General features: G+C 45.8%; 1 protein-coding gene across 1 annotated transcript; it reads left to right on the forward strand.

The window, feature by feature from the left end:
* Positions 1-800: 800 nt before the first annotated feature.
* Arpc1a (actin related protein 2/3 complex subunit 1A) lies at positions 801-25,923 on the forward strand. The gene is made up of 10 exons (XM_041678323.1): positions 801-933; positions 7,413-7,506; positions 8,070-8,174; positions 11,957-12,179; positions 13,460-13,567; positions 18,239-18,451; positions 21,935-22,010; positions 22,182-22,375; positions 24,271-24,361; positions 25,542-25,923. The coding sequence occupies exons 2-10, from the start codon at positions 7,443-7,445 to the stop codon at positions 25,578-25,580; spliced, it is 1,113 nt and encodes a 370-aa protein (XP_041534257.1). The 5' UTR covers positions 801-933; positions 7,413-7,442; the 3' UTR covers positions 25,581-25,923.
* Positions 25,924-26,717: the final 794 nt, after the last annotated feature.

Raw genomic sequence — 26,717 nt, forward strand, 5'->3', positions numbered from 1 at the left:
ATCAATGTCAGGCAGCATATAGTTCTAGCTCCATGAGAATTTAATGTCGTCTTCTGGCCTCCAAGGGCACCTGGACTCACATGTACATATTAACACAGACATTCACATAATTTATATATATATATATATATATATATATATATATATATATATTTTAAATTTGAATTGCTTGGGCTGGAGAGATGGCTCAGAGGCTAAGAGCACTCACTGACTGCTCTTCCAGAGGTCCTGAGTTCAATTCCCAACACCCACATGATGGTTCACAATCATCTACATATAATGAGATCTCGTGACCTCTTCTGGTGTGCAGGCATACATGTTGTATATGTAATAAATAAATAAACAACCATCTATAATGAGATCTGGCGACTTCTGTGTGCAGGCATACATATTGTATGTGTAATAAAAGGCAGACAGATAGATAGATAGATAGATAGATAGATAGAGATAGATAATAAATAGTTCTTCAGACCCATGAGGCCCGAGAGAACCTAATCCTCAGTAATTTACAACAAAAACCAACATTTCACACCTAGGCCATGGCTCACATATGTGTGTGTGTCTGTATGTATATGTGTGTATGTATGTATGTACGTGTGTGTGTGTGTGTGTGTGTGTGTATAATTAGTTCATCCTTAAAGAAAGGAGTAGGACTCCCACCCAGCTCCACAGGCACGCCCTAGCGCTGACACGCGCTGCCTCACCGAACCGACCTCAGCTATTCAGACACGGCCTCCCAACGCGCGCTGAGCTCTGCGCCTGCGCCCGCCACCTGCGCGTCGCGCTGCGCAGGCGTCCTGGCCACTTCCGGGATCTGTCAGCCGCTCCCTCTGGGCCTCCCTCCTCCGTCGGCGCTCGCCGGAGCCTGTTCGCGTCGACTGACCAGAGTCCGCGAATCGTCCGCTCCGGCCCTTCGGACCGCCCCGACCCCAGGTAAGGGGCCGCAGAGCTGAGCGCCTGGCCCGGGTCTCCTCCATTTGTCGCATCTTCTATGGGATGCGGGGGCGGCGGGCCCGGGGTGCTTAGGAGTGGGGTCTCTGACTGAGGGGGCTGGGATCGCGATTCTTCGTGGTGACCCCTGAGCCCCTGGTCCCCCCCCCCCCCAACACACAGATCGAGCGTTTCTGAGCGCTTTCCAGCTGCCCTCCGTCTCGGATGAGGGAATAGACAGCTTGGCCTCCGACACCCCCACAGTACCATTTGCCTCCCTACTGTGAGCATTCACCACCATCTGTAAAATCGGTTTAGACGGGCCGACCTCCCCCATGACTTGTCACGAGTATCTGTTCATCACTTCAACGTCTAGGATGTTGTCTGCAGCAGCCTGTAATCCGTCAGTTATTGGGGGACCCTCCCCAACAAGGAAAAAGCCATCTTTCTGAGTAACCTTAAGATTCTTCTGGTCCACCCCCACCTCCCGTCAAAGTTGCGCCCTTCTCTGCGTTCCTATTCATTGCATAAAGTCCTTTATGTCGGACGGCCAAAGTTCTCATTTGACTCTGTCACTTTGCCGGGTGACCCTGGGAAGGTTGATTCTCGGTGCCTCGATTTCCCCAGCTGCAGTAAGAAGATTCTTTGTCTACCTGGTTTTTATTAGGTTCAAGAGTAGCTGCTCAAATAATAAGGAAAATAAATAATAGCCATACTAATGCTTCTTAGACATTCTACGAATGCCTGCCTTCCTTGCCTTTCCTCTCTCTCTTTCCTTGTACTTGAAGGCTAGGATTTATTTGTTTCTGGCCTCATTCAAATACTCAACACTGTTGGGAACATGGTAGGTGCTTAATAAATTGTAGCTGAGGATCTCTGATTATAAAGGCATCTTTTGTCATGCTGTGGTTTGGGAGCCTCTCTCCTGTCTACCTGTTGCCCGATTTATTGAAATGACCTAGTTTGCACCCTCTTTTATCGATTTTGTTTAATCTTCTTGTTTGTTTTTTGAGAGAGGGTTTCTCTGTGCCCTGACTGTCCTGGAACTCACGCTGTAGACCAGGCTAGCCTTGAACTCACAGAGATCCACCTGCCTCTGCCTCCCGAGTGCCAGGATTAAAGGCCTGTGCCACTACATCTGGCCAATTTTAATTAATCTTTTTGTTTCCATGTTGGCTTTAGGATTTCAGGTCTCAGCCAGGCGGTGGTGGCACATGCCTTTAATTCCAGCACTCGGGAGGCAGAGACATGTGGATCTCTGTGAGTTCGAGGCTAGCCTGGTCTACAGAGCGAGTTCCAGGATAGGCACCAAAGCTACAGAGAAACCCTGCCTCAAAAAATCAAAAAAAAAAAAGTATTTCAGGTCTCTAGAAGTTATCAGGTTATCAGTTTAGGGTGTTTACCCTGTTAGAGGGAGTAGAGGGAGTCTTGCTGGCTGGTTCCTACCACAGAGTATCTGGGGGTCTTCTCCAGTTTATCTGCTGTACCCCAATTGGGGGATCCTTTTGGAAATTACAAACTCCCTTGGAAGATGAATGACAGTGTTTTGGTCTAAATATCTAGTGTTATGTCCAAACAGATTGGGTACAGGGAGTGCAGAATGGTCTGCTGAAGCTGGAATTTGAAGTGAACTTGTCTGAGCGTTGGTAGGGTGTGGTGACCTTGTCAGAGTACCTGGTGTTGCTGGGTTGGGTAACGTGAACAATTACAAACTAGATGAATCACAGACTTGAAACTGACCCATCCCTCAGTGCTAGACATAGACAACACAAGCCTGGCTTTTGTTTGTTTCATTTTGTTTAAGACAGGGTCTTAGTCCTGCTTGTCCTGGAACTCACAGAGAGTCTTCTGCCCCTATGCCTCCTGAGTGCCTGGAAAAACCTGTTAAGTTCATGTCCTCACCTATGGTGCTCCCTTTTCTCTTCTTGAGCACCTTCAGTTTAGAGATTAGAATTATCAACATATGCATGAAGGTTTATTTTACTTGGTACAAAATTCAGGCTTAAAATAGCCAAATGATTATAAAGGGACTTTCTGGGACCACCAACCCCCAAATCGTGACATGGAGACTTATTATTAGGTTTGAATGGTCTGCCTTTGTTCAGGCTTGTCCCACTAGCTCTTATTACTTGGTTCAACCTGATTCTCTTCATCTACGCTTTGCCTCAGGGCTTTTTACCTTTCTTTCATTTTGTTTGCCTTTTTTGCTTATTCCGTGTCTGGCTGGCTGGTCCCTGAAGTTTCCTCTTTCTCCCTCGCTCTCTCTCCTCTTGAGCCTAAATTTCTCCTCCTACTTATTCTCTCTGCTGCCAGCCCCACCTATCCCTCTACTGCTTAGCTGTTGTCCATTCAGGTTTCTATTAGACCAATCAGGTCCCTCAGGCAGGTAAGATGAAAGAGCAACACATCTTTACATAGTTAAACAAATGCAGCATAAGCAAATATAACACATCTTTACATAGTTAAAGTGATATTCCACAGCAGACATGTGTGAATGTTTATTCAATTACAGAACGACTGAGCTAACAAAATTAGAAGTGCAGTGTAGAAGTAATTCTGCTGACTGCTCACCTCTTTTGGAATCTTCTAGGTGCATAGAAAACTGTATAGAAGAATGAGAAAGTCTTCTCTGCACTTGTGTGGTTTCAGCTATTCATGAAATAGCTGTCCCTGTTCACATGGATATCCAAGCCTGCTAACCAGTTTTGTTCAGTTAACAAGTGAGCTTAACAGAGGGGAGTTTTATGCTAAATTGCTTACAGTTAGTAATATGTATGGGTTTTGTTTCGTGGTTTGAGACAGGGTTTCTCCGTGTATATTTGGTTATACTGGAACTGTACTGGAACTAGCTCTTGTAGACCAGGCTGTCCATGAACTCACAGAGATCAACCTGCCTCTGCCTCTTGAGTGCTGGCATTAAAGGCATGTGCCACCTCGGGCCAGCTACAGTTAGTAATATTTTTTAAAGATTTGTTTATTTTATGCATGAGTGTTATCTACATGTACACCTTTATGCCAGAAGAAGGAGTCACATCCCACTAGAGATGGTTGTAAACCACAGTATCATTGCTGGGAATTGAACTCAGGACCTCGCCGGGCGGTGGTGGCGCACGCCTTTAATCCCAGCACTCGGGAGGCAGAGGCAGGCGGATCTCTGTGAGTTCGAGACCAGCCTGGTCTACAAGAGCTAGTTCCAGGACAGGCTCCAAAACCACAGAGAAACCCTATCTCGAAAAACCAAAAAAAAAAAAAAAAAAAAAGAAATGAACTCAGGACCTCTGGAAGATTAGCCAGTACTCTTAACCCCTGAGCCATCTCTCCAGCCCCAATTAGTAATATTTGTAACAAGCTGTTTTTAATTTTTATTTGTGTGTGTATGTGGTGTATGTATGTGGTGTGTGTGTGTGCACACATGCACGTCCGCTTGTAGAGGCCAAAGAGGTGTCATATCCCTTGGAACTGGAGTTGAACAGAGATGTAAGCTGCCTGACGTGGATGCTGGAAACTTAACTTTGGTTCTCTGGAAGAACAGCTAGTGAACACTTGTTTTATTTTGTTTTTGTGGCAGAGTTTCTCTGTGTGCCCACTTTAATTGCTCTTAAACGCAAATTGTTGACCAGGCTGGCCTTGAACTCCAAGATCCTCCTGCCTTTGCCTCCCAAGTGCTGGGATTAAAGGCATGCACCACTATCCAGGGAGCAGCAAGTGCTCCTGAACACTGAACTTTCTCTTTTCCCTGCCCCCACAAGATGTTATTTTGAGTTTAATATGTGACAAAATTAGAGTAAGCACATGAGATATCAGAAACAAGGAGAGACTGAATGAGGTGTGCATCTAGAAGTTTTTTGTTTACTTGGGACACACACACACAATTGCTCTACAGACACTGCATTTCCATGTATAAACCCAGACAGACAGACAGGCATACAGACACACACACATAATTTTAAAATGTGAAAACCCCTTTTTAAAAAAAAGTAAGTTAATTTATTGAGAAGAAAGTCAAATTAAGGACTATGAAGTGCAATTTGCTTTCTAGAACATGAGAAAGGAAAAATGCAATAAGTATTTCACTCTTTTGTCCTTTTTCCTTTAGTTTTTTTGAGACAGTCTCACGTAGCTTAGGCTGACCTTGTAGTTGCTGTATTGCTGTTAATTGAATTCCTGATCCTTTTGTCTCCACCTCCAGAGTGTTGGTTTTTACAGATGTGCACCACCACATCCAACAAAATATCTTCACACTTGAGCAGAGTATGTGAGGTGAAGATAGATAGCAGATGTTTTTTAGTTTTGATCTTTGGGTTCCTTGAGCAGAGTCTTCCGGCCACAGGCACTCATTTTTGCTGATCACGTTTACCTGTTGTTTGCCTCACAACCTTCTGGTGTCCCTTCCATTCATTTTCTGCTGGTGTCAGAATTCCTATCTCACTGGACGTGGTGGCACATGCCTGCAATTCTTCCAGCATTCCGGAAGCTAAGGCAGGAGGGTTGTTAATTGAAAGCCAGCCTGGGCTACATAGTAAGACCCTATCTCAAATGTAAATATATTAATCACAGCATTTAGGAGGCAGAGGCAGGAGGATCTCTATGAGTTTGAGTCCAGCCAGTTCTACATAGTGAGTTCCAGGACAGCCAAGGCTATGTAATAAGAAGAAAGGCCGTTTCATCACAAACAGGCGATCACTTTATCTCCTGACAGATAAGACTTGTTCTTACCTAAGGCAGTACCATTATCATAGCTAGGAAATTAAAATAATTTCATGCTGTTATATAATAATTGAGCTCAAATTCAAACTTGTTACACAGCACATGTCTTTTATGGTTATTTTTAAACATACCAATTATAATCAACTGTCTTTTTATGAAATTTGATTTTCATAGCTCTTTTGAAAGCTAGTACAGACTCTTCTTTCTGCCTCCCAAGTGCTGGGATCGCAGCTGTTTGCTGCCATACCTGGCCATTGCCTTTTAAGATAACCCAGGAAGTTGTTCTCTAGTGGGCATCTCTGGGAATGTTAATCTAGAGAGAGAAAGAGAGGCAGAGACAGAGTGTGTGAGTTTGTATTTGTGTGTGTGTGTGTGCAATCTTGGGAATGTGCCAAGGCATGCCAGAAGTCAAAGGGCAGCCTTGGGTGTCAGTCCTCACCTTCCAGCTTGTTTGAGGAGAGTCTCCTGCCTCCACCTCCTATCTCCCTGTAGGGTCACTGGGACCACAGAGACATGATCTTCTGTTTCCAGCTTTCCTGAGCCTTTGGGGATTGGAGCTCAGGTCATCTGGCTTATACAGCAAGCACTTTAACTGCTGAGCATCTCCAATGACCTCCATCATTTTTACTTTGTTTCTCGGTGCTGTTTAATGACTCTTTCCCCCTTTATCTCCTATAAACTGAAAATGAGATCCAGAGCTTGATTGGATTTAGAGTAAATATGTTTGGCATATTTACTTCATAGTTTCATAGCTGGGTTAATGGTCTTCCAAAGTTTATCTAGGATGGTCCTGTCACGTCTTGTTATACCAACTGACTTACTGAATGACTTTCTTTTATGGCAGAGTCTTACTCTGTAGCCCAGGCTATCCTGGAACTCACTAAGTAGATCAAGCTGGCCTTGAACTTCCGAAGTTCCTCTTGCCCTGCTTTCTGAGTGTTCTGGACTAAGGGTGTGTGCCACCATTCTTGGTCAGGTTTATTTTTATTTTACAATTATTTGTATTGTATGTCTCTGGGGGTCTGTCCTTGTGAGTGCAGGTGCCTGTGGAGATCAGAAGAGGGTATCAGATCCCCTGAAACTGGAGTTACAGGTGGTTGTGAGCTGTTCATTGTGGGTACTGGGATTTGACTCTGGTTCTCTATAATAGCAATATGCATTCCTAACCACAGAGCCATCTCTTCAGCCCCCATTCTTCTTCCTTTCTTCAGTGGGGTTTGCATCCAGAGCCTTCCACATTCTAGGCAAGCATTATCCCATGGAGCTACACATACCCCCAGTCCTTTCCATCTTGATTATCTGTTTTGTTCTTACAAGTACCCTGGTGTGGATGACAGATTAAAATCATTGTTTTCAAGTTATGTGCTGGTCACGTTCCAGAAGAACTGTCGAATTAGATTGCTCTGCTCCCATTTGTAGTTCCAGGTTTGATCACTTGGTCAAGGTGACAACTCCCAGATTTCTTTATTGTGAAGGCATGTTTCCCTTGTAATTAGTAAGTGCCGTGTGGAGTGGGAGTTTGAGACTGATTATCCCACCCACTCTGTCACAGTCTTTAACCTGTGATTTCAGAGTCCGTTGATGACCCTTGAGAATAAATTCCACACTGGCGGTTATGGGGCTGGTTCCTAGTTATGGAATTAATGTTTGCATTGAGATTGACTCTAATGGGAGATCAATACTGTATTGAGCCCCAAATAGTTTGGGTTCCTCTGACAACTTAAACACCTGTAGTATGACATTTTAAGTATCTTCTTTCCTGTTGCTTAATACAGCTTTTTGACTTTTGAAAACACTTAAGAATCATGTCTCTGCATCAGTTTCTGCTAGAGCCAATCACCTGTCACGCCTGGAACAGGGATCGTACCCGTAAGTGTACTTTCAATTTGCTGCTGCTTCAGGGGAGGGGGGGGGCAGGGGGTTAGGGTGTCTGGACACCAGAGGTGGTGTGTCTTACCACCCTTTTTTTTTAATGAGACAGGGTCTATCAATGAACTTGGAGCACTTCAGTTTGGCTAGCTGGCCTGCCCATGGCCACTGAGATCCAGGTGTTCTGTCTGTCCCACCACCCCACTGCAGTGCTGAAGTTGTAGACATATGCTGCTAGACCCAGATTTTACATGGATTTTGGGGATCAAACTCAGGTCCTCCCGCTTATATGGCAAGCACATACCATCTGAGTTATATCTGTAGCCCCTCATTTTGCTTCTGTGTGCATTTTGGTTGTGGTAGCTCAGGCCTGAAATCCCAACACTTGGAAAGCTGATGCAGGAGTTCGGGTCTTGCCTGGACTGTGTGTATGAAAAAAAGAAGAAACTGGGACCTAGCTCAGTAGTAGGTCCTTGCAGTTTTGATCCTCTGGATTCAAACTCCAGTGCTGCAGATAATAACAACAGATGGCTGAGTGTTAACAGTTTGACTTTTTTCCACAGAGATTGCCCTTAGCCCCAATAATCATGAAGTGCACATCTACAAGAAGAATGGGAGCCAGTGGACGAAAGCTCATGAGCTGAAGGAACATAATGGACACATCACAGGTAATGCAGCTGCTGACTCAGTGCTGTTTCCAAACGAACCCCTCTCCTGTGTAAGTAAAGACACATCAAGTTAAGTAGGACTTCACATTTCAAGCCCCAGAGTGACTGACTTTTCTCTTTCCTTTCCTTCCTCTTTCTTTTCCCTCCTTTCCTCCCTTCCTTCCTTCTCCCCTCCCTCCTTTCCTCTCTCCCTCCCTCCCTCCTTAGCTCCCTCCCTACCTTTCTTTTTTCTCGGGGTTTTTTTTTTTTTGGTTTGGTTTGGTTTGGTTTTGTTATTTATTTATTTATTTATTTATTTATTTATTATGTATACAACATTCTGTCTATGTGTATGCCTGCAGGCCAGAAGAGGGCACCAGACCTCATTACAGATGGTTGTGAGCCACCATGTGGTTGCTGGGAATTGAACTCAGGACCTTAGGAAGAACAGGCAATGCTCTTAACCTCTGAGCCATCTCGCCAGCCCCTCTCAGGTTTTTTTTATACAGGTTCTCTATATGTAGTCCTTTCTTGGAACTCACTTGTATAGAACAGGCTGGTCTTGAACCTACAGAGATTGGCCTGAGTCCTGGAATTAAAGGCAGCTAGCTAAGTTGTTCTTTATAGAATATTTGAGGGGAAAAAATAGTAACCTCAATTATATGCTTCTTGTGGCCCAGATGGTAGATAGCTCTCTTATAGTATGTAGAGCACCGAACCTGCTGTGCAGATGGGATGAGCCAGGAAAGCCAGGGCTAGACCCTATGAAGTGTGAGCACCAAGGAAAGTTGAGGTTAACTGTCTTTGCTGTGGGACACACCCTCCTTTGTATTGTTTTAGAAGCCAGAACAGCTTTCCAAAATACTGAATGAGGCTGGTGAGCAGCCTTGGAGAGTAAAAGCACCTGTTGCCACAGGTTCAATACTGGTACCCGCTAGGAAGAGAACTAACTCCCACCAGTTGTCATCTGACCTCTACGTGTGTGCCATGACAGCACAAGCGCATATGTACACACTCTGAATAGATGTAATCAAAGTTGTTAAAATTGAAGCAGGAGTGATGTAGCAAACACCCACGTCAGATTATCTCCCATGACAGTTAACAGATTCTCCTATATGAAGAAATGTCTTTGCTTCTGTACCAGAACATTTAAAAGAGATACAGGAATAAGGAAAGAGGTGAAGTCCTCTTGTGTGTGGTCTTTTCTGCTTTCCCAGAAGACCATCTATGACTTGTTCTGACATCATCCAGGTGTGTTGTACATGTGTGTGCTCATACATTCAGGGCATGTCTTCAGTGCTGCGGCATGAAACTGTCCTGCAGCCATTGAACGATTCATTGTCTATAGATTGCTCCTATTTTTGTCTTCCTTTCTGAGAGGTGTAGCACTTGGGAGGTGGAGGCAGGAAGACAAGGTCATCCTTAGATATATAAGGAAGTTTGAGGCCAGCCTGGGCTACATGAGACTGTCTTATACTCATTAGCTTAAAGTTATTCTTGCCCAGATCAGCAAAACAAACAACAACAAAATAACAACTTAGCACGTTTTTACCTTCTTTATCCTTGGAAGTTGTTCAGCATAGGGCTAGAGAGACGGCTCGGTAGATAAAAGTGCCTGCCACAAAAGCACAAACATATGAGAGTTTGAATCCTCAAAAGGCAGGTGTGGGAAGTGGGCTAGACAGGCAGATCCCCAGCCAGCTGGCCAGTCTAGCTGAAACAGTGAGCTTCAGGTTCAGGGAAAAGTCCTATTTCAAAAAAATAGAGGAAGAGAAGTAGAGGAAGATGCCCAAAGTTGACCTCTGGCCTCCATGCATATGCACAAACACAGGAGTCCAGCATCCCCTTCGTGCTTCCTAACCATGCTTCCTGCTCTACTGGGTGATTAGTATGTGATGCTCCTGAGCATTGGAACTTCGCGTGTCATCATTGCTGTCCATGACATTGTTTCTAGTAGAGTTGGACTCTTTAGGTTCCGTTACCAATGGCTTTATAGTTAACGAATAAGGACACTCAGTTTGAATTTTAGCATCAGGAAATATTTTTAAATGAGAAAAGACAAAGATGAAAGGACCCTTTCCACCTTCCTCTCAAAATTTTTGAAATATTCATAACTTTTCTCCCTATGTCTTTTGAGGTCCTTTGAACTTGGACCCATTTTCTGATGGCATCTTTTAGATCTGAAGAACTTGGAAAAGTCTAAATATACCTCTAAAGGACTCCAGGATTAACAGTGTTTTCTCAGCCGGGCGGTGGTGGCACACGAGCAGGCGGATCTCTGTGAGTTCGAGGCCAGCCTGGTCTACAAGAGCTAGTTCCAGGTCAGGCAACAAAGTGACACAGAGAAACCCTGTCTCGAAAAACCAAAAACGAAAAAAAAAAAAAAAAAAAAACAGTGTTCTCTCAGACTGTCAGCCCTTCATAGAACAGAGTGTAGCCTATGGCAGCGTTCTGGCGTGCTCTCAGGGTTAACAACTTGCTCACCACTCTTTTGTTTGTTTGTTTTTGCTTTTGTTTTGCACAGGGTCTCACGCCCTAGATGGCCAGGAACTCTTACGAGATCTGCCTGTCTCTGCCTTCTGTGTGCTGGAATTAAAGTCTTGTGCCACCACACCTGGATGCTCAGCTACTTAAAAACATTTTTATAGACTAAGAAGACTCAGGGGATAAAGTGTGAGGCCTGGAATTCAGGTCCTCAGAACCCACAGAATGCTGGGCAGGCTGCTGCCTGTTGTAGTACGAGTAGCGGGCTACATTCCGGCACCCGGCCGCCTTGTATGGCTAGCTTTACCCGAAATAATTACACGGAAACTGTATTCTTTTAAACACTGCCTGGCCTCTTATTGGCTAGCTCTTACATATTGATCTAACCGATTTCTAATAATCTGTGTAGCTCCACGAGCTGGCTTACCAGGAAAGATCTTAACCTGCGTCTGCCTGGAGTGGGAGAATCATGGCGACTCCCTGACTCAGCTTCTTTCTCCCAGCATTCTGTTCTGTTTACTCCTCCCACCTATGGGGCCAAGCAGTTTCTTTATTACTTAACCAATGAAATAAACAGATTGATATATGACACTCCCACATCAGCTGCCCATAATCCTAGCTCTGAAGGAAAGAGTCGTGCTTGCCAGCACAAGCTAGGTAGTTAGACCATCAGGAACTGACCACCTATGAGTTTAGTGAGATCCTGCCTCAATAAATAAAGGTAGAGAATGTTCAAGATGACTACTTCAGGCCTCCACAGGCACATGGAACATGTTCAAAGACGTATGCAAAAACAAAGCAAACCCAAAACTATTTTATTATAGAAATCTTTTTTATCACAGTTTTTAATTAATTAAATTTTTTAAATTTATGTCCCATCAGCAGTTTCTCCTCCCTTCTCTCCTCCTGTTCCCTCCCTGCTTATTATAGAAATCTAAAGTGACTTAAAAAGAGAAGTGGCTAGGCATTGTGGCACCTATAGTCCAACTCTAGGAGGCAGAGGCAGAAGGGTCAGGAGTTTAAAAGTATCCTCAGCTTCATAGTGAGTTCAAGGCCAGTCTTGGCTTCTTGACACCCTGTCCCAAAAGAAACACAAAAATCCCCAGTTTTGTTCTAGCTGGCTTTGTAAGGATTCCGAGTCCTCCTGGACACCTGGGAGGGAAACAGCCTTGGTTTTCTGTGAGATGATAGCTGTAGATGGGAGAGACATGGGAGGAAACCAACAAGCCCAATGCTACGCCATATCAAGTTCTCACTGCCAAAAGTCTAGTCCCTTGTCATTGGCCGGGTGCAGCAAGTGACCTGTGCCTCACTTGCAGGTATTGACTGGGCTCCTAAGAGCGACCGCATCGTCACCTGTGGGGCAGACCGGAACGCCTACGTCTGGAGTCAGAAAGACGGCATCTGGAAGCCTACCCTGGTGATCCTGAGGATTAACCGCGCAGCCACTTTTGTGAAGTGGTCCCCACTGGAGAATAAGTTTGCTGTGGGGAGTGGGGCCCGACTCATCTCTGTTTGTTACTTTGAGTCTGAAAATGACTGGTGAGCAACGTTGCGCCCTCTCTTTCCTCTCTGTTTTTTTTTTTTTCTTTTTTTGGTTTTTCGAGACAGAGTTTCTATGTAGCTTTGGAGCCTGTCCTGGAACTAGCTCTTGTAGACCAGGCTGGTCTCGAACTCACAGAGATTCACCTACCACTGCCTCCCGAGTGCTGGGATTAAAGGCATGCGCCACCACCGCCCAGCTTCTCTTTTCTCTCTGTATAGCCCATGCTTGGATGGCTGTGCTCTTGGGACTTGTTAAGGCTCTATGCTTCACTGCAGTGGCCCCTCTCTGGCTGGAAAGTAGTTTCTCCCTTTGAGTTCCTCCTCCCAGAATAAATGCTGTTCTTCCTATACACACGACTTAGTTCCGACATCTTTTCTTTTAATCTTCCTTTTTCCTCTCTTCTCCTTCCCTTCCCTTTTCACTTCCCTACTTCCTTTTTTCTATTACTTCCTCCCTCCTTCATTCCCTCCTTCAGTTTCTTCATTTCCATCCTTCCCATTCCTGCCCCCAACTTTTTTTTTTTTTTTTTTTTTTTTTTTTTTGGTTTTTCGAGACAGGGTTTCTCTGTGGTTTTGGAGCCTGTCCTGGAACTAGCTCTGTAGACCAGTCTGGTCTCGAACTCACAGAGATCCGCCTGCCTCTGCCTCCCGAGTGCTGGGATTAAAGGCGTGCGCCACCACCGCCCGGCCCTGCCCCCAACTTTTTTAAATAGGAAATTTAATTATACAGGAAACATTTCCTCCTGGCTGAGTTTCGACCACAGTAACTGTTTAATGTTGTGTTCCTTAAGAGATTGTCCCCTATGTAGGTAAATTAGACCTTACTGCCATCTCAGATGTGGTCTTTGAAAATAAGTTGTGTATTCTGTGACGTTTCATCAGGCCACGAGTGGTGCACACACCTGTAATCCTAGCATTCAGGAATTTGAGGCCAGTCTGAGCTTTGTAGCAAGTTCAAGGTCAGTCTGAACTTTGTAAGGGAAGCTCTTGTCTAACAAAGAGCAAGCATGTGGATTGTAGTTAGCCCATAAAAAAGGACTCAGGTATACATCAAAGGATATCAGAGAAATCATTAGAACATTAAAAATAATTGGGCTTACAGAACTTATTTCAATAAATATAGCTAACATTTCTTGTGGATTCCAGAATTTAAGCTATATTTATAAATGTATATGTAGTTTAGCTATTCGATTTGAATTGGGTTTATTGGGTGGCTTGGAAAATGTTACAATTTTTGTTTGTGAGGACAATGTAAACTAGTTTTTCTCTTTTTTTAGGTGGGTGAGCAAGCACATTAAGAAGCCAATTCGTTCCACAGTCCTCAGCTTGGACTGGCATCCCAACAACGTTTTGCTGGCTGCAGGCTCCTGTGACTTCAAGTGCAGGTGGGGATAAGTGAACAGAGACTTTGCTTTGACAAGTGTCCGCGGGGTTCCTTTCTTCCCAAGGCTCTATAATAGCACTGTGAGGGACTCAATAAAGAGGGGAACTTGTGGGCTGGAAAAGGAGCTGGGGGTTGGGGGTGTGGCTCAGCAGGAGAGTGCTTGCATAGCTTGTACAAAACTCTGGGTCCCATCCCCCAGCACTTTGTAAGCCAGGCATGATGCTGCATGTCTGTAACCCCAGCAGTCTGGATGTAGAGGCACAGAGATCAGAAGTTCATGGTCATCCTTAGCTACATAGTAAGTTTGAGGCCAGCCTAGGCTGTATGAGACCCCATCTCAAGAAAAAGAGGGAAGGAGATGGAGGAAAGCAAGCAGGTGAGCTAGTGAACTGATGCATAGTGATTAAAAGAACAAGTAGCAGAGGCAGTGATGGATGTGGCCCTGGAATAAGCAGGGGCTGCAGCAGGTCAGCCAGGCCAGACTCTTTAGGCAGAGTGTCAGTAGTTCCAAGTGCAGGAGTAACCCGTGCTGTGTCCATCTGTCTGTCTCTCTCTTTCAGCCTGTTTTTCTCATTTTTATTTTTTAAATAGATTTATTTCATTTATCTGTATACATATATGTACGTGTGTCTGGCAAAAGCCAGAAGAGGATTGCACAGGATCTAGAGTTATAGGTAGTTGTGAGTCCCTGATACAGGTGCTGCGAACCCAACTCCAGTCCTCTTCAAGAGCAGCAGGTGCTCTTCACCACTGGGCCATTTCCCCAGCCCCATTTCTTGTCTTGTCTTGTTTTGTTTTAAAAGATTTATTTATTTAGTATGTATAGTGTTCTATCTGCGGGTAGGCATTCAGGCCAGAAGAGGGCGCCAGATCTCATTACGGATGGTTGTCAGTCACCATACAGTTGCTTGCAATTGAACTCAGGACCTCTGAAGAGCAGCCAGTGCTCTTAACTGCTGAGCCATCTCTTCAGCCTTTATTCCTCAGTTTTTGATGGGTTAAGAAGTTTGAAACATGGACTTGTGTAGCCTCTGTTGCTCTGGAGCTCATCATCCTTCTTTGCCTTCCCCTTGTGCTGAATTACGAGCTGCACCTTCGTGCCTGCCAGCCCATTTTTCTTGACCACAGTTTCAAATCACCCCCCCTTTTTTTTTGGTTTATTGAGACAAGTAGCTCTGACTGTCCTAGAATTCACTTCATAAACCAGGCTGGCCTCAAACTCACAGACATCCACCTGCCTCTGCCTTCTGAGACTAAAGGTGTGAGCCACCACCACCCAGCCAGTTCCTCATTTTGTATCCCAGACCACAGACTACAAAGTGAACCTGAGATTAACCAAATGTCCTGAATCATGAACATTGTGCTGCCGAGCTGTTACTGCACTGGCTTTTCCAGTTACAGTGTTTGTCATTAGCCTGTGGCTAGGGTGGATGGAATTGCTTTTTGAAAGTTGTTCTTTGCCAGGCAGTGGTGGCACACACCTTTAATCCCAGCACTCGAGAGGCAGAGGCAGGCAGATCTCTGAATTCGAGGCCAGCCTGGTCTACAGAGCAGGTTCCAGGACAGCCAGTGCTGTTACACATAGAAACCCTGTCTTGAAAAACTTAAAAGGATTATCAGGGGACTTTTTCCTTAGCAAAAAGAAAAAAGCAAATAATTACTGTTTTGTGTTGACTCTTGGGTGGCAAAGTTGAGACACACCCATGTTCAGTACCTATGTGAAAAATTTCTAGAAAACTTGGCCAGAGATTTATATTTTAAAATTATAGGGTTTAATTACAAAACAAAACAGAAAACAGCTGGTGTGGCTCAGTGGTAGAGCCCCTGCCTAGAATCCCCCAGTAGGGGGCTGGGGTGTGGCTCAGTGGTGGAGCCCCTGCCTAGAATCTCCCAGTGAGGAGCTGGGGTGTGGCTCAGTGGTGGAGCCCCTGCCTGGCATGTAGCAAAGTCCAAAGCCCAGTCTTCAGCACTGCCATAAAGAAAAAAAAAAGATGGTGTTAGAGTAGTCTAGGAACTTTACGTTCAGGAATTTGTTGGCTGTTATTTATACAGAGTCATCCTAGCTCCCTTGGAAAACAAGACATGATCGTACTGTCTGGACGTGTTGGCAGGTGACTACAACTCCACACACAGGAGATGATGTCCTTACCCTTCTAGAGCCTCAGCTGCCACTGTCAATCTGGAGTTGGGCTTAGGGGAACAGAGTTCTTTTGGGCAGTCTTAAGATGTAGTTTGCCCCTCCTAGCTAGGCTACCTTTGACTTCTGGTCTTCTGCCTTAGCCTCCTGAGGCTGGAGTTATGGGCGGGCCCTAACCACACAGGCTCAGATGTTTTATTAAAGAGAAGAGGGGTCAGGAGAGACTGGAAGGCAGATTCCAGCTGTTCTTTGTTATTAGTAACCCTAAAAGTCCAGCTCTCAAGGCTACTCCAGGGTTTGAAGAAAAGCTCCACAGTGTAGCAGAACTAAACTTAAACGTTTTTCTATCTGAGTGATACGGAATAAATTCACACACATGCTGCTTGGGTCATGTTCTTTTTTTTTCTGTCCTTTAATTTTCTTCTAATTCTTTCTAGTTCTCCTTTGTTCCAATTCTTTCTTGCTTCTTTGTTCACCTAGCTTAAATACATTTTTTACAGGAGGCTTGAGGCAATAAGAAAAAAGTTACAAAAATTATATGTCATTGGTCATAGCATATTCCTTGGGTAAATGATAAGGACAGAGCTATTTACCATGGCAACACAAGGTTTCATGGGTTTTGGGGTAAGACTTTGACTGGAGGCTAGGGGCACAGTGCCCAGTGCGATATGCTGCAAGACATAGTTCTTCCTCAGCCAGACTTGGCAAGAAAAGAATTTGCATGATTTTTTAGGTTGCTTTTTGTTAATAAACTTGGTTCAACATCTGCAACTCCGGCCTTGTGTATATCTGTGAAGTTTTTAACTTATGATCTGTTTACAGAAACAGTCTAGTTTGAACTTTCTCTGAGGTAAAAATGAGTTAATTGTGTGTAGTTTGAGTAAAAGGAACAAAGCATTTAATCCCAGCACTCGGGAGGCAGAGGCAGGCGGATCTCTGTGAGTTCGAGACCAGCCTGGTCTACAAGAGCTAGTGCCAGGACAGGCTCCAAAGCCACAGAGAAACCCTGTCTCGAAAAACCAAAAAAAAAAAAAAAAGAAACAAAGCAGACTTAAGTGTCTTACAGTTCTCGTGGGACAATAGATCTAGTGAAGCATATTTTAGTATATTTTCTATATATCAGAACCATACAGTTAATGAGAAGTCATCTTTCTGACCATCCACAGATATATGTGCCCATAATATTGAGATGCAGTCATGAAATTACATATAAATATTACGTGAGATTGCACACTACAGTGCGAATATTGGGAAGACACCAAAGCTGCTTTTGCACATATAAAATTACAGACAGGAGCAACAGTTTCCAGAGTCAGTGGTCCTGCGAGCCTTGCCTGAATGGGATTCTCCTCCATCAGAGGATCATTCCTCTGGTAGGTTGACCTCTGAACACTAGCTGTCACCTGCTGTATATTCCCACGGCCTCTGATACTTTGTCCCTCCCCTTCCTAAGTCTGGGCTAAAACACATTACATGCAGCTGTGGGGAACTAGAGACAAGGAGTTGGAAAGAGATTGAGGACTTCGGCTGTAAAAACTCCACGTTTTATTTATCTCTATGTGGTATATGCATGTGTTCATGTGGGCACATGTGTGGAGACCAGAGTTAACTTCAATTACTGTCCTCTCTCTCCACCTTATTTTTCGAGTCAAAGTCTCTCACTGAACTGGGTGTTTTCTGTTTCAGCTAGACTGAGCCTCCAGGATCTGTTTGTACCCTGCTCAGTGCTTGGGTTACATACAGATGCATGCTGACATACCCAGCTTTTTATGCGGGTGATGAGGATCCGAACTGAACGTTCTCATACTTGTTCAGCAAGCACTTTACTGATTGATCGTCTTCCTGGCTCTCCCCCTCCCCTGCCCCTTTTTGGAAGACATAGTCTTACTACAGAGTTCTGATTGACCTTAAACTTGGAGAGATCCTCCTGCCTCTGCTTCCTGGGTACTGATATTAAAGATATGCCCTGCTCAGTTTACCAGCTCATTCATCTGTCTTTAAGTCAGTTGATATCTGGCTTGTTTAGGGTAGCGGCAGCTTCCTCTCCTGCCACTGACTGTGGGCCTCTTGGAGTGTGTGCTGAGGCTGGTGCTGTAGGAGGCAGCAAAGGGTGCTTTGCTGTGAGTACAGTCTGACGTGGAGTGACAGCAGTACCTCCTCACTGTGGCTATCAGCCCCTCAACCCTTCTGTGTCTGGAGCCACTTGTGGATCTGAACTTACCATTGTGCCTTGTTCCCTTTCAGGCCAACCCCTCCGTTCCGCATTGTCTCCAGTAGCTGCCAGTGGCCCTTTATTTCTTTTTTTAAAAATAATTTATTATGTATACAGTGTTCTGCCAGCGTGTATGTCTGCATGCCAGAATAAGGCACCAGATCTCATTACAGATGGTGTGAGTCACCACATGGTTACTGGGAGTTGAACTCGGGACCTCTGGAAGAGCAACCAGTGCTCTTACCCTCTGAGCCATCTCTCCAGCTCCATATTCACACATTTTCATTTGTTTTTTTCTTTATTTCCTATGTTTTGAACAACAGAGTGTTTTCTGCCTACATCAAAGAGGTGGATGAGAAGCCAGCCAGCACTCCCTGGGGCAGCAAGATGCCTTTTGGTCAGCTGATGTCTGAATTTGGTGGCAGTGGCACTGGCGGCTGGGTGCATGGGGTCAGCTTCTCTGCCAGTGGGAGCCGCCTGGCCTGGGTCAGCCATGACAGCACTGTGTCCGTTGCTGATGCTTCAAAAAGTGTGCAGTGAGTATTTGCCTTGCAGGTGGAAGGTGGAACATTCCATGAAAGCTCTCAGCAGCACACTAAGGCCGCTTTCCTAGTATCTTTTTTTTGTTTTTGTTTTGTTTTGTTTTTTGTTTTTCGAGACAGGGTTTCTCTGTGGCTTTGGAGCCTGTCCTGGAACTAGCTCTGAAGACCAGGCTGGTCTCGAACTCACAGAGATCCGCCTGCCTCTGCCTCCCGGGTGCTGGGATTAAAGGCGTGCGCCACCACCGCCCGGCTCCTAGTATCTTTTGAGCACCTCAACAGCTGTAGCTGCCTTTAAAGTTATAGGCAGATGTTAAATACCTGTTGGGAGACTTTAAGGAGTTGGGACTTTCTTCCAGGAACACTTCTTGGTAAAAGTACTGGTAGTGTCCCTTTGAAGACCCTCCTGGTGTGCTGTTAACAAGGGTGCCTTTGGAATAGCCAGGTTATTCTGTGTCTTGTGAGCCTTTACTAGGGGAGGTGTGAACAAGTACCTCCTCACCTGAGGCAGTGTGCATACAGCAACCAAAGGACAATCCTACTGAGGTCCAGCTTCCCAGGCAGTGAGCTTCCTGGGCTTAGGCACAGAGCGTGGGCGACTCCAAAGCAGATAACAACATTCAGCAGTCTCATTTGCCAGGGATGACTTTGTCCATAGAGGCATAGATTGGATTCCCCCACTTTACCTAGCCCTCCACACTCAGTACACTCTAGCCTCTCCCTAGACTACCTGCAGTTAGGGCAGAATTGCATACAGCTAGCTGAGAGGCACAGGATAGAGCAGCTGGAACCCCAGGTGAGGGTCCCGTAACTCTGCCCCCTCCTATGAGGCAGTGCCAACAGGCTTGACCTTGAGGGTCTCTGGGAAATAGTCACAGATTCTCTGATGAAGATGAAGGCTGTTAGGCTTGGAAGACAGCACTAATAAGACTGTGATTGTTTCCTAATGTCAGTGTTACCTACCAACCTTAAGGGAAATCCCAGTGAGGTATGGTGGCACATACTTAAAGCACTCAGGAGGTAGAGGCAGGAGCATGAGTGCAGGGCCAGCCTGGGTTACTTACTGAGACCCTTTCTCAGTAAACAGGACTGAGTCTGTTGAACCTGCGTGGTATGCACACACCTTCAATCCTTTCCCTTACGCTACCCAAAAAATAGAAAGGCGATCCATTCTTACTCCACACGGTTGGAGAATAATGCTGCCTTCATGCTATTTGGGAAGTCTGCTGGAAGAACCCGAATTGCAATGACTCATTCGTGAGGGAGTCACCCCCTCAGCCTTGGAGCACTATCAGATATGGGAGTAAAAGTTTGCTCAGTAGCAGAGGAAGAAGCCTGGAGATTTCTCTTAGGAATCCATTCCTTGCTGTGAGCCCTTCCCCATGGTAGCTGAGGAAAGTTCATTGTGACAGTCTACAGACTGGCCACTCTGTGTCATGGGGGGAGGCACAAAACATGACATTGCAGAGGTGACATTTTCTCTCCTAAGCTGAATTACTATAGGAATTCTTTTGTGAAAGCTCACCCTTATTAAAAATAATGTTTGGAACTCGCTATGTATCCTGGACTGGTGTCAAACTTATGATCCTCCTGCCTTAGCCTCACAAATAAATGTAGTTTTTTAAAAATATATATTTATTATGTATAGAGTGTTCTGTCTGCATGTATGCCTGCAGGCCAGAAGAGGGCACCAGATCTCATTACAGATGGTTATGAGCCACCACGTGGCTGCTGGAAATTGAACTCAGAACCTCTGGAAGAGCTGTCAGTGCTCTTACCCTCTGAGCCATCTCTCCAACCCTAAATGTAGTTTTATAAGCCAGGCATGGTGGTACTAGTCTTGAATTCCAGCATTCAGAAAGCTGAGGCAGGAGGGTCATGAGTTTGAGGCCAGCCAGGGTTATCTTAAAGACTCTCAAAACACCAAACATGTGAAACTGGGTAAAGGTGACTGATGACCTGGGTTTGGTCCCTGGAGTCCATCCACTTCATGGAGGAAGAGACTGACTACCACAGGTTGTCCTATCACTGCACACATTCTATGATGCGCATGCACTCAAATATGCATACATATGTGCATTCACATTTAGTCTTTTTACTTTGGGTGGTATTTAATGGCAGTGCTGGTTCTGGATTGGCTGTTGAAGCACTGCGGCTCTCAGCACTTGTTACTGTTGCGTGTCTCCTCTGCATTCATTCTCACTAGTAAGCTGACTGTTTCAGCTCTGTCCACTCCACCCCTCCCCTTCTCTAGTGTAAATATGCCACAGCTTGAGCTTCTGATAATGTGTTAGTCCTTTAATTCTGTAGCTGCTTGATTAAGGGGCCTCCTGAGACACAAGCACTTAGCTGTTTCTATGGGTATGTGGATGTGTTCTGGGACAGGGTCTTTTTGAGCCAGGCTGTCCTCAAGCTCACTATGGCATTTAGACTGGGCTGTCACCCCAGGTCCACCTGCATCTGCCTCCCAAATGCTAGTATTATAGGTGTGTACCAACCGCCTTTCCAAAATGTATCCTGTAGTCTGGGGATGTGACTCAGTGGGTAAGAGCCATTTACAAGGACCTGAGTTTAAATTCCCAACACCCATGTAAAAGTCAGTCATGACCATGTGCCTGTGACCACAGCATTGAGGGCAGAGGCAGACAGACCCTGGGAATTTGCTGCCCAGCCTGTAAGCTAAAACATTGAGCTTCTGGTTCAGTGAGAGATCCTTCCTGAGGATTTCAGACAGAAGAAGAGTGATAGAGCAGGACATCAGGTGCCGTGCCCTGGCTGCCACATGCTCCAGCTTTCACGTTTACAGTAGGAACATTTTTTTTTTTTTACAGCAGGAACATTTATCACTAGGTGTTTTTCTGCCACAACTGGTTATGCACATCTGTACATGTGTGTACACACACACATGGCTGTTGAGTGTGAGCTGGCTAAGATCAAGAGTCATCTCATAGCGGTGGCTCTCACAGGGCATGGCTGCCAGCAAGGGTCTCTGTAGTGCCAGCACCAGACTGCACTCACCAGCAGGAATGACGGCAAGAGCTGTGGTGGGTAAGAAAGGAAAAGCCATTGTAGGCAGAGGCAATGGTCAGAGCCAAGGTTTGAGGACTTCAAACTTTGGATGGACAAGGCAGAAAGGAAGGACTCCTTGGGGGCCACGAATAGCAACGCCTTAGCAACGGGCAGGGCAAAGGCTAGAGAGAGCCAGTCCTTGACTTTTATCTGATTGATTGATAGAGAGCTAGGGGTCAAACCAGGGCCTTGCCTGTGTTATATTCCCAACCTCAAGGCCTCAGTTTCTGAAGGTCACTTTGGGGTCACCTCATGCTTAAGATTCCTGCAAGGAGAGGTCAGGGGGCTCTTTTTAGAGAAGTGTGGCTGGTACAGCAGAAACCACTGTGAGAATGGGGTCTTTGTTGTCCTCTGTCTGTGAAGAAGCCATGGGCTGTGGTTCCCCAGTGTAACAAGTGTTCTTGTGTTCAGGGTTTCTACTCTGAAAACGGAGTTCCTGCCACTGCTGAGTGTGTCGTTCGTCTCAGAGAACAGCGTTGTGGCCGCTGTAAGTATCTGTTGTCCTTGCAGTGTGCCACGTGCATCTCCAAGCCAGGAATAATACATGCTCTGTGACAGGCACAGAGCACACCCCTTCAGAGAAAGAGTGGCTGGGAGCACTCTGCCGGGGTTGGCAGGTGGGCAGGAGCTCTCTGGACTGACTAACCTTCCATTTCAGGGCCACGACTGCTGCCCGATGCTATTTAACTATGACGACCGTGGCTGTTTGACCTTTGTGTCCAAGCTAGACGTCCCAAAACAGAGCATCCAGCGCAACATGTCTGCCATGGAACGCTTCCGCAACATGGACAAGAGAGCCACAACTGAGGACCGCAACACAGCCTTGGAGACGCTGCACCAGAACAGCATCACGTAGGTGTCACCAGCTGCCTGGAGCTAGGGCACTGGGCTTCTGTAAAGAGGTGGCTGGCCAAGGTGCCCACTCCTTGTCATTTCATTACAGAAGCCCTCTGTGCTGCTGAAGGAATGAGGGCAGTGCTAAGCCTGTGCCTCCTACCTAAGGGCTTATTGTAACAGAGAAGAGTTGGCTGGATGTGGTACCCAGGCCTTTAATCCCTCCATTAGGAGGCAGAGGCAGGTGTGAATCTGTGAATTCAAGACCAGCCTGGTCTACATAGCCTACATAGTGAGTTCCAGGCGAGCCAAGACTGCATAGTGAAACCCTGTCTCAGCAACAAAAAGTGAGCTGCCACCACCTCATCATTGTGCCTTCAAGATGCAGTTAGCACCAGGCATGCAGAAGGAGGAGTGTGACCCTATCAGAGAAGGCCTGGCTGGCTAGTAGTCTCCCAATGTGTGCAGGAGGTAGGTTCATGCTGGGCATGGTGGCACAGGCCTGTAGTCCCAGTACTTGGGAGGCTGAGGCAAGAGTGCTAACAAGATGGCTCAGTGGATAAAGGTGCTTGCTGCCAAGCCTGACAGATTGAGTATGCTCCCAGAACCTACATGGCGAAAGGAGAGCACCGACTCCCAGAAGTTATCCTCTGCCATCCATGCACACAGGCAGTTAGCTGAAGAAGTAGGAACGCGTGTAAAGCCATCCCCAGCTCCTAGGCTGCACACATAGTCCTTTGCTGTAGTGTACAGTGTCCTTAGAGGGTAGACTCTCGTCTGGACATTTGAGACGGGAGAGAAGCTGCATCTTGGAAGGTTTCCACGTGATTAGCTCACGTAGGTTGTTTCCCTTATCTGCTGGGCTCTGCTGGAATCTGGAGGAGTGACTGCCTGCTGCTGGCATTGTGATGAATCAATTTATTTGTGTATTCTTTGGTGTTTAGGACTTGGGACTGCACTCAGGACCTAAGACTTGCTAGGCAAGCACTCCACCACCAAGGCACAGCACCTGCCCTTATAAAGACAGATTTAAAATGCAAGGGAGGCGTTGGGCCTTGTGCCCTGGCTGTCCTGGAAGGTTGATTTGAAAGGGCTTGTTGGAGACTTCAGTCCTGCTCTGGTCACGCCTGTATCTGAAAAATCAAAACAGTTCCTTACATCTGCATCACTACTGAGTCCCTGCCCTGTTGTACCCATCACATGCTGTGAGGTCACTGTCTCTCCTTCTGGTCTCCTCTTTCAACTTTTGCCTTTCTCTGACGTTCAGTAACAAAATCACCCCCCCCCCACACACACACACACACACACACACTGGCTGGCCTGGAGCTTGCTTTGTAGACCAGGCTGGTCTGGGTCCATAATTCACATATCTGATGACCTCTGTCTTTTGAGTGCTAGGATTAAAGGCATGTGCCAACCTCCCCCCCCCCCCCCCCCCCGTTTTTGACATAGGATTTCATGTAGCTTAGGTTGGTCTCAGACTCACTAAATAGGGTAGGGGATTGGGGGAAATAGGTGGGTAGAGGATTGCTGTGTTACTGAGGATGACCTTAAACTTACCTTCTACCTCTACCTTCCAAGTGCTAGGGTACATAGGCATAGGCATGTACCAACATACACAATTAATGTTAATGGTGATCCAACCAGGACCTCTGCTAACTGAGCCACATCTCAAGCTAGTGAGGGCCCTCACCTCCTCCTGTTTTGAGACAGGGTCTTGCTATGTCACCTTGATGAATCTTGAATTTGAGCCCAGCTGTCTTTGGGATATTTTGACTCTGAGTGTTATGGCCCAATGCTGATGGACATGTTACTGTCTGAGAGTAAGGAGTGCATTTCCTTACAGTAAGTGAAGAGGGTTGGGCTCACTTCCACACAAACCTCACAATCTCTTGATTTTGCTTTTCTTTTAGTCAGGTGTCTATTTATGAGGTGGACAAACAAGACTGTCGAAAATTTTGCACTACTGGCATCGATGGAGCCATGACAATTTGGGATTTCAAGGTATTTCTTCTTGGTACTGGTTTATGCAGCATTGGGAATGGAACCCAGGGCCTCACACTTGTTAGGAGAGCTCTCTTCTACTGGACTACCCTAACCCTTGATTTCCAAGTGTTTCTACTCTACATGATTGTGTTCAAACTCTTCCTAAAAGAAAGATTTCTTCCTTCAGTGTATGGAAGCAGCGCTGGCCCCAGATCTTTAAGCATGAGGGTGACCACCATTCCTAGTAGGTGGTTGATGTCTCCTAAATAGTATTTGATTTCAAGAAACCTTGAATGCCATTGTTGAGACAGGCCCTGTGCTGGCCACTAGCTTACATTTCTATGTGTAGACAGATTTTCATAGTTTACAGAAATTTATTTAATAAATACAACTAGCATGGAGCTCATTCCTGTAATACCTACACTTGGGAAGCTGAGGTAGAAGGATTGTTTTGAATTTGATGTCAGTCTGTGCTAGAGAATAAGACCTTGCTCCCCCGGCCCCCAAATAATGCAGTGAGCTGAGAAGATGGAACACACACACACACACACACAACCACACACAGTGTGTGGTAGTGCAAGAATAGTATAGGGGTCTAGAGTGATGGCTCAGCAGTTAAGAGCACTTGCTTAGGATTCAGGGTTCATTTCCCAGCACCCACATGGCAGTTCACAACCAATGTAACTCTAGTTGTAGCATCCAGGGCCCTCTTCTGACCTCCACAGACATCAGGCACACATGTGTCAAACATACATGCATTCAGGAAAACATTATACACATAAAAATACATAAGTGAATCTTTGAAAAAAGTACGTAGTGATGCACATTTTTAATCCCAGCACTCAGGAGTCAGAAGCAGGTGGATCTCTGTGAATTTGAATTCAGCTTGGCCTGGTCTACAGAGTGAGTTCAGGACAGCCAGTACTACACAGAGAAACCCTGTATCAAAAAGAAAAGAAAAAAGAAAAGAAAAGAAATAAAGAGAGAGGGAGAGAGAAAAAGAAAGAAAGGAGTGAGATGGTGTGAACCCATTGGGAATAGAGATGTCCAGGCCTGGGGAACCAGCCTGGAGCCAAGGTCTGGAGAGTAGAGGGTGAGGAAGGTCGGCTTGTGTACCTACCAGGGAGTGCAGCAGTGTGGCACCTCAGGAAACAGGCAGCAAATTTTCAGGACTGACCAATGTTCTTTTTTTCTCAAGACTCTGGAGTCTTCCATCCAGGGCCTCCGGATAATGTGAAGCTGCGTGAGCCTCTGCCATCCGGCACGAGGAACAGACAGGGCTGCGCACACTCTGCCGTTGGCATGCTGGTGAGGACCGCCGGCCCATGGAAACACTGTCAAACTATCAAGCAACTACGTGTGTTCGTGTGGATGTTGTGGGTGAAGTGTGGGTTTAAAGACAGCAGGGGTTTCTTTTTTGTTTTTTCTTTCTTTTTATTTTGTTTTGATTTTGCTATCTCATTCCATTTTTGACCAAAGCTTCTCTTTAAGTAGTTTATTATGGAAGATTGTCACACTAACTTAAAGGGTAAGGGAAGTGTGTATTGTCTGCTAAAAAATTAAAAACCCAAGTGTGCAAATGTGTTTTGATTTGTTTTTTTTTTTTCCCTTCATACTATTTGTGTTGTTAGTGGAACAGATAGTTCATTTTTAGGGTCAGGCCCTAGACCTCAGGTCCCAAAACTGCACTGTCCTCTACAACATTCAACCAGGGAGAAGTAGTTATTGAGGGCTGAGACAGGAGGATTGCAAGTTCAAGGTACAAAAACAAACAGTGTATCATGTCTCACAGGAGATAGAGTCATCTGTTCTAGAAACACAGCATTCCTTCCGCAAATTGGTGCCCAGGACCCTATACTGGATAGCTGAAGAGCTGTGGAGCATCCCTCCTCCTCTGCTGGGCAGAGCCAGTTAGAGGTTGCTCTGGAGACTGACTTAGCCAGGCTCTTTCCTGTGCTCCACCCATGAGCAGAGAATAGGGGGCCGCTGTCATCTTGGCTTAGAGATCCCTATGTCCAGCCTGAGCTATTTCCATCCTAACTCAGTATCACATTTGATGGGGCAAGACTAAGGATCATTCTAGATGCAAATCTAAATGAGTGGCAGGATCACTTGTAGGGTGGAGGCAGGAGGATTGCCACAAATTTGAGACTGCTCTGGTCTACATAGGTTCTGGGCCAGCCAAGACTACATATTAAGACCCTGTCTCGGCCGGGCGATGGTGGCGCACGCCTTTAATCCCAGCACTCGGGAGGCAGAGGTAGGCGGATCTCTGTGAGTTCGAGACCAGCCTGGTCTACAGAGCTAGTTCCAGGACAGGCTCCAAAGCCACAGAGAAACCCTGTCTCGAAAAACAAAAAAAAAAAAAAGACCC

The sequence above is a fragment of the Microtus oregoni genome, unplaced genomic scaffold (assembly GCF_018167655.1).
Source record: "Microtus oregoni isolate MIOR12 unplaced genomic scaffold, Mior012 000029F_ref0000214, whole genome shotgun sequence".
NCBI lineage: Eukaryota > Metazoa > Chordata > Mammalia > Rodentia > Cricetidae > Microtus > Microtus oregoni.

Excerpts from the sequence above, each read along its gene's own strand:
- Arpc1a (XM_041678323.1), top strand. The coding sequence starts at position 7,443 with ATGTCTCTGCATCAGTTTCTGCTAGAGCCAATCACCTGTCACGCCTGG. Across the intron at positions 12,180-13,459 it reads TTTGAGTCTGAAAATGACTG|GTGGGTGAGCAAGCACATTA; the intron begins GTGAGCAACGTT and ends CTCTTTTTTTAG. Across the intron at positions 24,362-25,541 it reads TGACAATTTGGGATTTCAAG|ACTCTGGAGTCTTCCATCCA; the intron begins GTATTTCTTCTT and ends TTTTTTCTCAAG.